The sequence below is a fragment of the Pteropus vampyrus genome, unplaced genomic scaffold, assembly GCF_000151845.1.
Source record: "Pteropus vampyrus isolate Shadow unplaced genomic scaffold, Pvam_2.0 Scaffold82, whole genome shotgun sequence".
NCBI classification, from domain to species: domain Eukaryota; kingdom Metazoa; phylum Chordata; class Mammalia; order Chiroptera; family Pteropodidae; genus Pteropus; species Pteropus vampyrus.
Genome location: NW_011888863.1, coordinates 7,701,089 through 7,717,016, shown reverse-complemented (window position 1 = coordinate 7,717,016; position 15,928 = coordinate 7,701,089). Strand labels below are relative to the sequence as shown.

The window sequence follows — 15,928 nt, the reverse complement described above, 5'->3', positions numbered from 1 at the left end:
AAATCAAAACAGCAATCTGAGCCCATAATCTATCTCAGTCAATATGTTTAGTGCTGTAATGTGGATTATTTCTTTTTATCTTCACAATTCTAGGAAGAGACAGTAGTCTCTTCCTGTTGACAAAGTGGATAGGTAGAATGACCATGTGTGGGGGAGCTAAAGTGCCAAACAAATTACCTTGTTATATTTTGCATACTTAAACCTTTTTATCTCTGCTACAAAGATAGACAAACAAAAGAAAGTGCAACAAAACAACCTATCATGTGGTTACAGTTGTTCACTTCATTATACTACCGAAAGTAGTTTGGAAAACAACTTAGTAACATAAAAATTACTGTTACTTTTTATTGAACTATTTAAAAGTATCCCTTTATTTAGTATTAAGATTTAATTCGTATGTCAAAATTAAATTATTTAAATGAACCATTTCTGAGTCAGTTTCTTATCTTGTTTTGTTGCCCTCTCTATTCCTGTGAATTAATAATGAGCTGAAAGAATATTCCACAAATCTGAGCCAACCATTTATGGCTTTATAAAAACAACCCTGAAAACTTACTTGACAAAATCTCCAAAGAAATGTGTTTGAATTACAAAGAAATGTGTTTGAATTCCAAAACCTCTCCTTCAAATTTATGATAGTAATATTAAAATATAAACTATAGATTACCTATATTTGAAAAAAGACAGCCGGCTTTCAATAATAAGTATTCAAATTATGTGATTTACAAAAGGCTTCATCATGATGTTCCTTTAAGGTATTCTTTAATACTTTAAAAATGTTATTTGAATCCGCAAGTCTGTTTATTAGTGCTACCTTTTTGAAGATTGGAAGTGATCAGCTTCTACTTTCTCCATTTTGGCAGCATTTAAATTATTTTCTCATAAACATATTTTTAGTACAAAATACAATTTTGTTTAAATTTAGATTTACTTGCAAAGTGCAGCAATATGAGATTGTATAGAGTAAATGTCATAAAAAAGATGAGTAGTTTAAAATGATTAATTTATGATGCTGATGGTGATAAAAACTAAAATGGGTTGTAGTTCTTATGTAGAATGAAATTTATTTTCAAAGCTGTGTATCTAAGCAGTAGTGAAAGCCACACATAAACACATGTATATTTCTACAGAAATAATTTTCTATATTTATTATAAAGCACATACTTATTATAAAGTAAAATGCAAAATTCCTATGAATTTTAAGATAAAACAACAAACCAGAGAAATTCACAGTTTCCTACATCTGCTTCAGGCTCAAGCCCTAACACTCTTGGTAGTATGAATATATTCACCTCTTAGGTATATTTTCTGGTGATTCAAAAGAAAATCTAAATGTAAGTGCGTTGAGCACACCAATCAAAAGACATAAAGTGGCTGAATGGTTAAAAAAACAAGATCCAACTATACGCTCTCTACAAGAGACTAAACATAGATTTAAGGACATACGTAAGCTGAAAATGAAGGAATGAAAAAAAGATATTCCATGCAGATGGTAACCAAAAGAGAGCAGACAGGGGTATTTATGCTTATATCAGACAAAACAGACTTTAAATCAAAAACTGTTACAAGAGACACAGAAGATCATTACATAGTAAAGGGGGCAATTTGTGTAATATATATAATATATATAATTATAATTGACTGTAAGTATTGTATATAATTATATATCATATAAATTATATATGATAATTGAGTCTAAAAAAGGATTGCCTGCCATTTTCAACAACATGGATGAACCTGGAGGATGTTATGCTAGGTGAAATGAGCCAGACACAAAAAGAAAAAAAAATTGCATGATCTCAATTATGTAGAGTTTTTAAAAGTTGACTACATGGAAGCAGAGAGTAGAATGGTGGTTACCAGGGGTGGGGATGAAGGGGAAATGGGGAGATACTGGTCAAAGGGTGTAGAGTTGTTTTATGTAGGATGAATGCATCTAGAGATCTAATGTATTGTATGATTACTATGGTTAAAACTGTACTGGATACTGGAAATTTGCTAACAGGAGTAAATTTTAGGTATACTGATCACACACCACAAAAATCATGGCAACTATGGTGGATGCTATGTTAATTAGCTTGACTGTAATAATCATTTCATTATGTATGTGTATATCTAATTATCATGTTGTACACCTTAAAAATAATTTTTAGTTTTTAAAAAATTTAAAGGATCTATTCACAGAAAGATATAAGTATAAATATGTATGCCCCTAACATAAAAGCACCTAAATATATAAGCAAAAATTGACATACCTAAATATGAAATAAACAGCAATACAATACGATTAGAAGACTTCAGTACTCCATTTTCAATACTCAATCATCCAGACAGAAAATCAACCTAAAAACAGCAAAACTAAGCAACACTCTCTAGACCATATGAACCTAACAGATATATACCAAACATTCACTCAACAGCAGCAGAATATACCTTCTTTTCAAGCAAACTTGGAATATTACATGCTAGATCACAAAATGAGTCATAACAAATTTAAGAAGATTGAAATAATTCCAATGTATCTTTTCTGACCACAGTGGAAAAAATTACAAATCAATAGCAAAAGGAAATCAGGAATACTCGCAAATAAATGAAGACTAACAACAAACTATCAGAAAATAAATTAAGAAATAATCTCATTTACAATAACACCAAAAAGAATAAAATACTTAAGCAAGAAAGCAAAAACACTTTTAGACTGAAAACTATTTTTAAAAAAATCAATGAGAGAAATGAAAGAAGACACAAATGGAAAGACATCTGTCTTCATGGATGACAAGAATTAATATCGTTAAAATATCCATTCTGCCCAACTGTTCTACAGATTCAATGTGATATCTATCAAAATCCCAATAGCAGTTTTTTGCAGAAGTAGAAAAAACAATCCTAAAACTTATATGAGACTGTAAGAGACCCCAAATAGCCAAAGCAATTTTGAGCAAGGAGAAAAAGCTGGAGGTATAACACTGCTCAATTTCAAAATATACTGCAGAGCTACAGTAACCAAAACAGTAAGGTAGTGACATAAAAATAGGCACATAGATCAATAGAACAGAAAAGAGAGCCCAGAAAAAAAATCTGCACATATGATATTTGACAGAGGTGCCGAGAATATACAATAGGGAAAGGAAAATATTTTAATAAATGGCAACAGGAAAACTAGATATCCACATGCAAAAGCATGAAATTGAATTTTTATCTTACACTTATAAAAGATAACTCAAAATGGACTAAAGACTTAAACCTAAGACCTAAAGCTGTAAAACTCTTATAAGAAACTATAGTTAAAACTTTTTGACATTGGCCTCAGCAATGATTTCTTGGGTATGACACCAAAAGCACAAGCAATAAAAGCAAAAACAAATAAGTGAGACTACATCAAATTAAAGAGCTTCTGCACAGCAAAAAAACAAACAAATAAAACCCCAACAAAATGTAAAGGCAACGTATGGAATGTGAGAAAATATTTGTGAACTATATAGCTAATAAGGGGTTAATTTCCAAAATATATAAGTAACTCCTACAACTCAATAGCAAAAGACAAATAACCGAAATTTAAAAATGGGCAAAGCACTTGCACAGACATTTCTCCGGAGAAGACATACAAAGAACCAACAGGTATGTGCAAAGGTACTCAGTATTGCTAATCATCAGGGAAAAGCAAACTCAAACCACCTCACACTTGTTAAGATCGCTGATATGGAAAAGTCAGAAGATAGGTATTAGTGAGGACATGGAGGAATTGGAACCCTTGTACCATGTTGGTAGCAGTGTAAATTGGTGCAGCCACTATGAAAAACAGTATAGAGATTCTTCAAAAAATAAAAATAGAGCTGCCAGCAATCCCACTTCTGAGTATATATCCAAAAGAATTAAAACCAGGATCTTGAAGAGGTATCTATTCACAATAGCCAATATATAGGAACAACCCAAATATCCTTCAGCAAATAAATGCAAAATAAAATGTGGAGCGTACATACAATGGTGTATTATTCAGCCTTAAAAAGGAAAGAAATCCTACCATTCGTGATGATGTGGATAGACCAGAAGACATTATGCCGTATGAAATAAGTCAGCCATCAAAGGACAAATACTGCATAATTTCTCTTTAAATGCTCTTTAAATGCTCATTTAAAATACTCAAACATATGGAACGGTGGTTACCAAAGGTTGGGGAAAAGGGTTATGTGGAGTATTTGCTAAATGAAAATAAAGTTACATGTACACAGGATGAGTAAATTCTGGAACTCCATTGTACAACACAGTGCTTATAGTTAAAGACTAGGTATTCTACACTTAAAAATATGTTGAGGGTAGATTTCATTTTAAATGTTTTTTGATACACACGCACACACAAAGGGACATAAGCTTTTGTTAGGTAATAGATATGTTATTACCTTGATTGTTTTGATGGTAATCCAAGTGTGTACAGATGCAAAGAAATCATTCCATTAAGCCCCTTGAAGTGTTGTGTATAAGACTACATAATACTCAACTTTTCATATTGTTTTTGAATCTGGTAGAAATTTGTCTTTTAAGAGCATCATGTGAAAAGCAAAGCATAAAAACCGTACACTTGCACTCACAGAAGCTTTTCTCACTACTATTTATAACCTTTCATTAATCACATGAAATATACAACCCTATGTTTCTGAAGCATAATCAGAAGAGATGCTTTAAAAAAATAATGGGTATTTAAAAATTAAAAACGAATTCTTGAGGGAGATTATTCAACTTCTTAAGAAAAAAGTTAAGTGTAAAATAGAAGAGGCTCATATCTGCTTTAGATTGTTTCCTATTGATTGTGTTACCATCACATTAATCCAAATTGCTTAATGTCCAAGGTCAGTTGTTCAATAATGTGGGAATATTTTTGACTGTATATTGTGGAACCGATTTAACACTATCTTTACAGGATGTGAACAGGCTGCTTACTGTAGTGTCTTCATCAATCTATAAAATTACAGTCATTTTATTAGTAGCATGAACAATTGTTAGTCTATGGCAAAGTTGTAAATGTTTTTCTTATTCATATTTTGTTATTAATTCTTCTCTCCACAAAATAAGTTTTGCCCTGACATAGTACGCTATTGGTCTGTCCCCAACCTGTTCAAATTTAATTCCTTAAGATCCTACAGGCTGTGAGGGAATTTCATTGGTATCCATTGGAAGTTTCTTGAACCCAATTTTTCTATGATTCACTCAGTTATTTTTATAGAATTAGACCGGTCTTGTGTACTATGCGTCTACTAAGAGCACTATAATGCTTGCTCACTATTAGACATGACTTGCAAACCAGTTACGAACTAAAGATCATAAAAGTTATATTTGTTGAGAATGTAATCTAGATATACATAATGTACAACAGGATGGAAAAAAGATAATAAAATATAACATTCATAAAATTTCCCTCTAAATACTGAGTGGTATTGGCAAGAATTCTGATTAACTTCTTCAAGTACTAGAATGTATTCTTACTATGTACCTAATTTTGTCTTTTGGGGTATAATTCTCTTTATCATCTTTCATTAATTTAACATGTTTTAAGAACTTGAACTATAGATGTGTCTAAAATCTTTTTCTTCTGTTGCATTTTTTTAATCCAGATGCAATTTTCATCACATAAAAGTAACCATTTTAAAAGTGTACATACAGTTTAGTGACATTCAGCATATTCACAATGTTTTGCAAGCATCACCTCTGTATGGTTCCAAAACAAAAAGCATTTATGATTATTGCTTACACTTAGAGAACTGTATATTGAATATCATACATGCAGTTGCTTTATACAAAGATGCGTTATCTTGATTTTAAAGGTAAGAAAATTAAGTTCAGATAGCTTAAGTAATTTACTGAAGATCATACACATAAGATTTCCAAAAGTTATATCCTTTCCACTAAACATATCCTCATCCAGCTCACCTTTTATTAGCAAATGAATTTGTGAGGCGCCCAGGCATTTCTGTGTGCCAGCAGGCAGTAATGTCACTGTTATTCTAGTGTGCTGTTTCGAGATAGTATATATTTGAGAGTTTGCATGGTATAGGCTCCTGACATATGTTTAAATACTTTTTTGAGATTAAAAGGCTTGTTGACTATTCTCAATTATATTTAGTAACCATCATGTAGAGAGGAACTTTTATCTTCTGTGGTATTCTTTACCTCAGATATGCTTTTTGTTCCCTTTCAGATATGCTTCTTCCGTAAAGGATGGTTCCCAGTATTTTGTGCTCCTGATTGTGACAGATGGTGTTATCTCAGATATGGCTCAAACTAAGGAGTCTATTGTTAACGTAAGTAGGAGTCATTCAGTCTTGGGCTGGCTAAGTGATGGCGTGGTTGCTACTCAGTTGAGACCAGAGTCTAGTTGACTGAATAGTGAAACGAAATGCCTGTGCCTTTGGAGCCAATTGCATTCTTAACATTACTCACACAGCTCACATACATTTGTACCATTAATCCGTAAGGACTAAGCTAAGGGTGTGGATAATTGAGTTCTAACAAAATTATTTTCAAAAAATAAAAATAAATAAGATAATAGCACCACCTTCGTGTGCATGAGTTTACTTCTATTAGTTTGATGTACTTGTATACAATTTTACAACTTGTACAGAATGTTTCTTAATATTTACATTTCAGTTACAGGTGAACTGTACTAGTTACTATTTCTATAGGACTGGATAGAAACTGAACTTGATTCAAAAACCACTCTTCTTGTGATAATTTCTAATTATGTTATCTTTAATGATTATTTAATTGTTTTCTTTTTTAGACTATGACTAATAAAGACTATTAGACTAATATATACTTACTAGATTATAATCTTTAAAATTATGTCTGTTTTTACTCACCTTTCTATATCCAGATTGAACAGTTTGGCACAAAGTAGACATTTAGTAAAAATGGGTTGCATGAATTAACTATTTATCATGCCTCATAATTATTAATAGCATAGAGAAAATATAACTAGCTATTTGGTGTGAGAAAAAAATAGTTACCTGTAGGGAAGGGAAAAAACAAATGCTTTATAGACGTATGCTTAGAAAAACCAAGTATTAAAAGGAGGAGTAAAGGCTTACACATTTATTTGTTTAGTTTTTTAACTAGACACACTTGGGTTGAAATTATATTGATTTTCTTTATGTTCTGGTCAGTGTCATTAGCGTGTAATTTGAAATATGGACTTAATAATTTAGTTTTAAACTAAAAGGACATGATGCACTTAGGAACAATTATCCATAATTTAATGACCTTCATAGTTGCAGGTGTGGTTGCTATAGTGTTACATCTATCTGTTGCTGGATCTCACATTTTCACCATTGAATTATTATTAAATTATTAAAGTGATATTATTTAAGTGATACATATAATGGGAAAACATGCTATAACATAAAATATTCAGTATCCCTCACAATATCATGGATATTTAATATATAAATATCATACTAATAATAACTTTCTATAATTATTATTTATATTCACTCATTTACTATGAAAATTGCTTCTCCTAATCATGGATATAAATGAGGTAGAAGAGAGTACTACTGTTTCACAACTATGGTACCTTTTTTTCTTCTTTAGCAAATGAAAGATTTTTGATCTTTCAAAAATCTCCATTTGTTCCCAAGACAAATGAAAAAAGAGACCAAAGATATTCAAAGTCGGCTTAGATAGATTTTGGCCAATAATAGCAAGTGAAAGCTGATGTTCAGTACTTCCTCTTTTTTATATTGTCCAATGCTGGTCATTCCTGAAGAATGTCCCACTGGATTAACATATGTACAGAGTTCCAAAAGCATAAGAGTGAAATCAAGTATGTTATTTTGTATTATTTTTAAATATGTTCAAAACTATTTTAATGAACATCTGTGAAAAATATCAAATAAAACAGGATATTAGTTTTCTTTTTAATTATTTTCTTAAGAACTCAATTTCTTAATTGTGAACTAATTGTATATTCTTTTTAAAGGCTTCAAAACTTCCAATGTCAATAATTATAGTAGGAGTTGGACCAGCAGAATTTGATGGTAAGTCATAAAATTTCAATTGTATTCCTTGAGAGTTTATTTAATCTGACTCCTCATGATCTTAAGTTTCTTTCATTCTTTTTTAAATATATGAATGCAAGTGCACATGTGGATTTGCATATAATGTCCATGTACATTTAGATATAAATACAGACATCTCACGATGAAATCTATTAAGGTGAGTGGAGTAAAAGATTGTCTTCTGAGTAGAGCATTATCTCTCTAGTATAGATTAATTCGACATGTATCTTTCCATTTCATTAGAGATGGTTCGTACCTCAAAATAATATTAAAAATAGTAAGAATAATAATAATACTTTTTAGGACTCACAGAATGATCAGTTGAGTTTTGTTCCCAAGACAAAATACTCTCTGGGTTCACTGGAAACCTTCAAAGATGAGCACTAAATTAATAAATCATTAGGTTGTAAATAGAAATGTTAACACAAGCATAATATTCTACTTTAATGGATGTTCAGATCCTGCCTAGTTGATAGACATTAGCTTTATAAATATATAAGTTCTGTCATATGAAAGAGCAAAATAAAATGAAAATGGAACTGACCATCTGAGATTTAATGAGATTTTATATAATTATGCTAAATTGACTTACTGGGTATTTTCTGTTTGGGCTCAGACCTTGTTCAGGTGCTAATTAAGTACAGGTGTTTGTATAACTAGTGATCTGAGTAAACTTTTTAAAAGATAGTCTGTTCCTAGTCATCTGGTGAATTCCTTTAAGAGTGCTCTGTGCTAGACAGCACCTGCATGACCACATAACATTTACCTGGTTCAGCTGTTTTTTCAATAACAGTTTCTTAAGCTTAGGACTTTGGAATGAAAATAATTTTAGAATATGTGAAACAACCTTTGGTGTGTTACAGGTTAATTTAGGCATGTAAGTGGCTAATTTTAGTATGATTATCATTGGGATGATTCTTGTTCAACCACAGTGCCTCCTCCATAAGGACAGTATAGATCTGTCAGTCTCAGGTAAAGTACCACAGGCAAACTTATATTTTGACCCTGGAAGTTCTTTCTGTAGATTTCATAATTGGCTGGTCACCTTTTTCATCATTATGATCTTCCATTTTCTAGAGCAAAAGTCATTAGCTCTGATGGCTGCTGCTTCTGCTAATATTTTCTCTGCCTTTGGGTATTTATATCTGTTTGCACTGTACTTCAGACATGATTTTGAGACACTTCTCTAGAGTCAGGAAAGCTAAGACACATCTTCTTAATGCTTTGTGCACTTGATCATCTGCATTAATTAGCGATAGACTGAGATTCTCAAACTTCACCCATTACTAGATTTAAAATAACTCATGCTTTCTTCTTTAGCTACTAATTTGCTTTTGCCTCTCAAGGATTCACCTGATTGGTACATTTCAGGTCTCCCAGACTCCTGTGGAAGTCCATCATTAGGCGTATAACTCAGAGATGGTAAATTTTAGTCACCTGTTCTTCAAAAGCCCCCCACATAATGTTTGAATATGGAGCTGCTGACCCTTCCTGGTGTACGTTTTTAGTCATATATATTTCTATTCAGTGCAGCAGGTGCTATTTGGATATTACCCTTATCCAACTGCCACAGCTATTTATTTTGTTCTTTTCTTTTGTTCCCAGTGAATTACTTATTAAATTTTGAAGTATGATAATTCATCATTTCCCTCTCTGACTTCCTGAAGTAACTGAAAAAAAAAGATATGCAGGAAATAGACAGAGACCAGAATATAAGCTTTATTACTAGCAATGCAGAATTGGAGAATTTAGGTTAACCTGTGCACAGAGGCAGACTTCTCACTACTTTTTTCCCCAAGATTAAATGACCTCAGCCTTTATCTCCAGGCCTTCTCCATACAGGGGTAGAGTCTTGCCTGAAGGTAGGCTGCTCCAAAAAAGAGAGATTCAAGGTCAGGTCCTTCTAATCTTAGTAATCCTATGAATCACTCCTCTTTCCACGTGGAAAAGGAAGTGAAAATTCTAGGCAGAGAGAAGTCACCCTCCCAGTAGAATTCCTTCCTGGGAATTAAAGTGAAACTTTCTCTGGAAAACATGTGAGCAGGGAATTAGGATCCTACAACCCCTGATTTCTGCTTTTATCATGAAGGAAGTTTAAATAGGTTGGAAAATCTTCCAGGACCAGTACTAGAAAAATAGGCTATTCCATTAAAGGACAATAGATGTTTCCCTAGAGGATTTTTTTTCTTTCCTCTCAAAACACATCCATAGCTAAGAAGAAAAGGACAGAATACTCATGCTTAATATAGAAAATCTCTAACTTACATTCAAATTGCCGCTGTCCCATCCGAAGTCTTTCTCTGGGCACATCCAAGTCTACCTAGAGTAAGTTTATACGACACACATATAAACTGACACAGGAAAAGACTGAAATAAAACTTGCAAATTTTATCAGTTAACCACCTAAATCCAACATCTACATATTTTTAACCAGAAGGGTATTATTTGCATGGGCAAGGAAGGTAACATTTAGCCATCCAAGAAGGTAGAGGAAATAGAAATAAACAGGTTAGTGAGTATTCAAATTTCTTATTTCTGTATTTTAATAACAACTTACAACTTTCTGTATAATTTTTGCTCCTCTATAAAGCACTTTCTTTAAGAAGAAGGATTTCTCAAGGCAGGATTTCTTTATCCTTCAAAGGCAAAAAGTCAAATTAAAGCAGCATCTGGCTACCTGCTTTGATCCGCTGTAGGAGGGGAGAGATAGAAAGGGCTCTAACTTAGAGAACATCAGACTCCTGAGGACCAGATGATCTGAAAACCTGCAGGGTAAATGTTAACCTTTCCACTGTTTACATGCCATTTCTGTTCTCTTTGCTCTCAAAAGTATAGTCTTCAATTCTTGCTACCTACAGCCTTTTAACACAAAGGACATGCTGGGATCTCATTCTAATATGTTATAAAGTTTATGGGATCTCATTCTAATATGTTATTGTGCAAATGTCATTTTCTTTAATTAGCAAATTAGATAATAAAAGAGATGTTTCTGTGATTCCTGGCATGTCATCATCGATGTACATTTATGTTTTATAGTAGTATGAAAATTTTGAAAACAAACCTAGACCAAAAGAATTAATTATTAAAAATATTTTAATATAATGAATTATCTTATTTACAGTTCTAATAAATAGGGGAGAAAAATAGGTCTTCTGTATTTAGAATAAGTTAATTATCTTATTATTGGTCACATCCAATCCACATTTTACTAAATTATGATAAATATTATATATCTAAGCAAATTGAGTGGTAGTTCTCTATCAGTTATGTGTACTAGAAATGCTTCAGCTCAGATATTGACTCATGAACATGTGTAGAAAACAACATTTTAAAACAATGATTTTAACTCAAATGCATTATCTAAACACTGAAGGAAAATAACCAAAAAAGGTGAGGATTGTATTCTGACTGAGCAATATTTTTTGGCGGGTTAAGAGGCAAACATTATAATTTTAAGTGGCTCTCTGGAGTCTAATGAATGTAATCTGTATACAAAATGAATTATGAGTAATAGAATTATACTTTAAGCACAAATTAGCATTTCTCATGTAATTAATTATTTAGAGAATTCTCACTGAAAACTTAATAAACTCTAGAAAATATTCTTATTTGCAACACATTATTGTATCACCAGCTGTCCCATTATATCACAGTATTCCCAAATACCAGCTTATCTATGTAATGTTGAAGTTATTTCTTAACCAATGAAAAACCATACTTCAGAAAAATCATACTTTATCCAGTCAATATAGAGGCAGAGCAAGTGCCTCTTTTTTTCTTAATCTATTTTTAAAGTAGAAATTGGGCAATATGGATATAAAGCTTTGTTGTAGTTTCAATGAGAATAAAGATCAAACTGTTATTGGAAATCCTATGATGATTGCACCGTTTCTTAAGTTAGAAAGAAAAATTAAAATTGAATGAATTAGTATCATTTGCTCACACAGTCATGTAAGCATATAACTCAGATTTGAGCAACCCTAGGATGGGGAGATGTATCTAAAGATAGTTCTACACTGCATTGGCTCTTCTCATCTTTCAAAGTGTCACATGAAGTCTTGGCTTGCTTTCTTCATTTATTTGTAAAATTTACACTCAGTCATGCTTTATGGGAGAAATGACAGAAGATGAAGGGATCAACAGCTTTTTGCCTTCACATAAGACGTATTGCTACTTCATACATCTTATTTCCTTATTGCCTACATTGTTTTAGTATATGACTAAAATGCACTAAATAAATGATTCCATTTTATTTTCAAGCAATGATTGAGTTGGATGGAGATGATGTAAGAGTTTCCTCCAGAGGAAAATATGCTGAAAGGGACATTGTGCAGGTAAGAAATTTAATGAAAATTATTTATTTTGTTCATTTTAAAGAGCCCATGTCAGTTCGAATTTGTAAATACACAACTTAAATCGAAATTAAGTCTCAGGTTTTGTTTGGTTGAGTCTCTGTGAGATGCATGTTAAGTAACGAACAAACCAAAAACGTAGATATTTTCATATTTCCTCTAAAGATTATCGTTAGAAAAGTGGAGAAATAGATCTTTTTTTTGAGAAATAGATCTTAAATTTATATGTAAACATATAAATTATGTGTAAATTTATAAACTATATATAATTATATATAAATAATGCAATGTATGACATATTATATATAATATGATTCATAATTCTGTTACAATAAAAAAATAACTAAAGCCTGTTATTCTGGGAATGAATAGAAAGGAAAAAATCAGTAACCAATATGTTTAAAATTTATAATTGAAAGCAAGGAGTTAATTCAACTAAATTTCTGCATACTTTTGAGTCTCTCTATCTTTTAAGATGTCAGAAAGGAAAAAAGGCTGTGAAATAGTCTTCTTAAATAGGAAAGAGAAGGTCTCAGTGCCATTTAAACACATGATATAAAAGTTTTGGAGGAACAAACAATGGACTTTAATATAACTCCTAAATAATAATTTATGCATTCACCCATAATACAATCATTAAGAGAATCTAATTTGAAATCTGAGAGAATTTGTTTCAAATCCTGGATTGTCTAAATTTCAGTGTCTGGCATTGTTGAAAAGATTAAACAAGATAATGTACATAAAATACATTCTAGAAATAGAACTTAGTAAAATACAGCATGACAAAAAGTGATTAAAATAATTTGAGAGAGAATCTAATGTAAAATAATTTGTAAATATAATAATACAAAGATTAATGTTGATAAAGATTTAAAAAGCGTTGTTCTTTATCAGTAAGCAAAATTAAATTTTAAATTAGAAACATTTGTAAAATAGTTTTTAAAAAGATAAATATGATTTAAACTTTTTAACTTAACATTCTTGGTAGAGTAAAATATAGATACACATATGAATGATTAGGTTAAAAGCAGCTGAGAAAGGCAACATGGTAATGTGGCCATCTATTTAAGAATCCCATGGTGTTTTGTTTTCATAATTAAATATATGATTATTCACCTGAACATCATTACCATAATTATAGGTCCAAGTAATCACACTTTATTGTAAAGCTCTCCATAATGTCTGGCTCACAGTTTCCAAAAATTAAATTACTAAAGGAAAATATGAATTTGAAGTTCTTGAAATTGTGTTATGTTGCTGTTATAATGCATCTTTACAAAGTTAACAGAGGTAACCCCGTATCTCATAGTATCATCTAAATGATGCTTATGGGAAACTTGGTATTACTTTCTCCTTTAGGAGGTAGTTAAGATTGTTTACATCCTTAAGGTTTTCTTTAACATATAGGAAGATGAATATGTTATGTTAGTGCAACCAGCAGTTGTTATTTTATTGATAAAATAACAATTCCCTTGGTCATGAAAGTATTTAGCCTCTCAATGGATATACTACATTGGACAGAATACTGAGATAGGACCCAGATCTATGAAATTATATTGTTGGCACTCTGATTTTGGACTAGTCAATAAATCTCCTTGAGCCTTTGTTTCATTACCTCTAAAACTCTAAATTCTTTCATCTTTGCTCTTTCCATGATATTGTGAGTCTCAGAAGAAGAAACATATATGTAATATTTTGTAACTTATCAGTGTATTATTATAATTATATGTGTCCTCTCCTTGATCGAATCCTTAAGACTAGTCTACCACCATAAAATGATGCTGGGATCCCCACAGGTTTTGAAGGCACCTGGAGATATAGCTAAACGCTCGAGATTTTACTACATAAAGTTGAACTGAAAGAGCTGTGAGATCTTACAGATATTGAACATGAAATTAAAATGTTCCCAGAGAGTTAATAGCCTACTGAATGAGTGACGTCTTGACTTATATGTCTACATTTAGTTAAGGAGATTTGATGTACCCTTTTCTAATTTCATGGAGAAGTTCCTAAATGGTGATTGGTCTTTAAAAATAATAAGCAAGGTAATAATTTATTTATCTTATGGTATTGAAGAAGAATTAGCATCCTCTCTTTCATCTTGAATAAGATTTAAAAAACATTCCATCATCATAGCTATCCAGCTTTTACCATCCACGAAAACATTTTAAAATGAGTTATTTTCAAGAATAGGAATATTCTTGAATATTTAGAATATCAGAGTTGCAAGGACATACCAAGAAAAACATTATTAATCTTCCTATCATGAAAAAATATCTAAGCCATCATAATCAATACTATAAACACTGCTGGCTAAAATATTATCAGAAAATAGAGTCTATTTAGGCTCTCTTACCTTTTCACTACTTTCAATTTCTTACATGTTGAAGGTAATCAAGTTAATGTACAGCAAACGAAACCCCAAATTTCTTAGGTTGGACAAAAACCTAAGGGTGCAAATAATAGTAGGTAGCTGAGTTTCAGCAGAAAATTTGGAGTTTTCATTATTATGTCAAATCTTAAGTGACATTCAACTTCTTTATATAACATTTAATCATTTATTAAGTATGCTAAGTAGCTAAGAGCTATTGCATTACTTTACTCATCCTTAATTGACTTTATGAGACAGGTACTTTGATTACTATATTTTAAAAAGAAGAAAAATAGTTTAATTCCTCTTATGCGGTCACATAGCTAGTAAGAGGTGATTCTAAAATTCTTAACAAATATTTCATATAACTTTGATTCTAAAACTCAAATATAGCATTTAAGAGTCTACATGACCTGACCTCAATCTTCCTCTTTAGCTAACACACACACACACACACATTTTGTCTAGACAAATAAGACTATTATTGTCTTTGTATCACACATTTCCATTGTTCTTGCTTTTATTGTCTCTTGTTATTTTACTGGCATAGTCTTCCTCCTCATTGGGCTGATTAATATCCTACATTTTGAAATTTCCCACTGTACAGCCTTTTATAAGCCCTCTCTCTGCACACTTAAAATAATTTTCCCTTTTTTTTTTTTACTTTATTCACATATTACTTTATATCTTCCTAAAAATACTAATCAGTTTTTGCCTTATAGTAATTTACAAACAAGGAAACTGAGGCCCAAGATGGGGTGTTAAACAACTTGTGCAAAGTTATTTAAATCATAAATTGCTATGTCCAAACTTCCAACAGAACTCTGATTCCAAAACTGTTCTTTCTTTGATAACACACCTACTCTCCTACAAGGCAAAATTCTAATGAAGATTGTTTAATAGAATCTGTTCCTCTTTTCATATTACTGTCACGGTTAATGTATCAGAGTCAGATCAATTTAGATTTAAATAATGATTCAGATACTGATAACTACCTAATAGTGGATAAGTTAATCAAACTCTCTCAGTTTCAGTTTCTTCTTTTATAAGTTCAAAGAATGAATAATGTGCTTGTAAAAATTAAATATTATAAAATATACTAAATCTCTTAGCAGAAAGCCTCCCATCTACCATTTGCTCAATACATGCATTAATAT

General features: G+C 31.3%; 1 protein-coding gene across 1 annotated transcript in view; it reads left to right on the top strand.

Moving 5' to 3' along the window:
* Positions 1 to 15,928, top strand: part of CPNE8 (copine 8) — a 174,822-nt gene that overhangs the window by 151,631 nt on the left and 7,263 nt on the right. Inside the window, exons 16-18 of the mRNA XM_011363179.2 lie at positions 6,191 to 6,293; positions 7,970 to 8,027; positions 12,309 to 12,382. Of these exons, the coding sequence (XP_011361481.1) occupies positions 6,191 to 6,293; positions 7,970 to 8,027; positions 12,309 to 12,382 (235 nt within the window). The remainder of the gene's footprint in view (positions 1 to 6,190; positions 6,294 to 7,969; positions 8,028 to 12,308; positions 12,383 to 15,928) is intronic.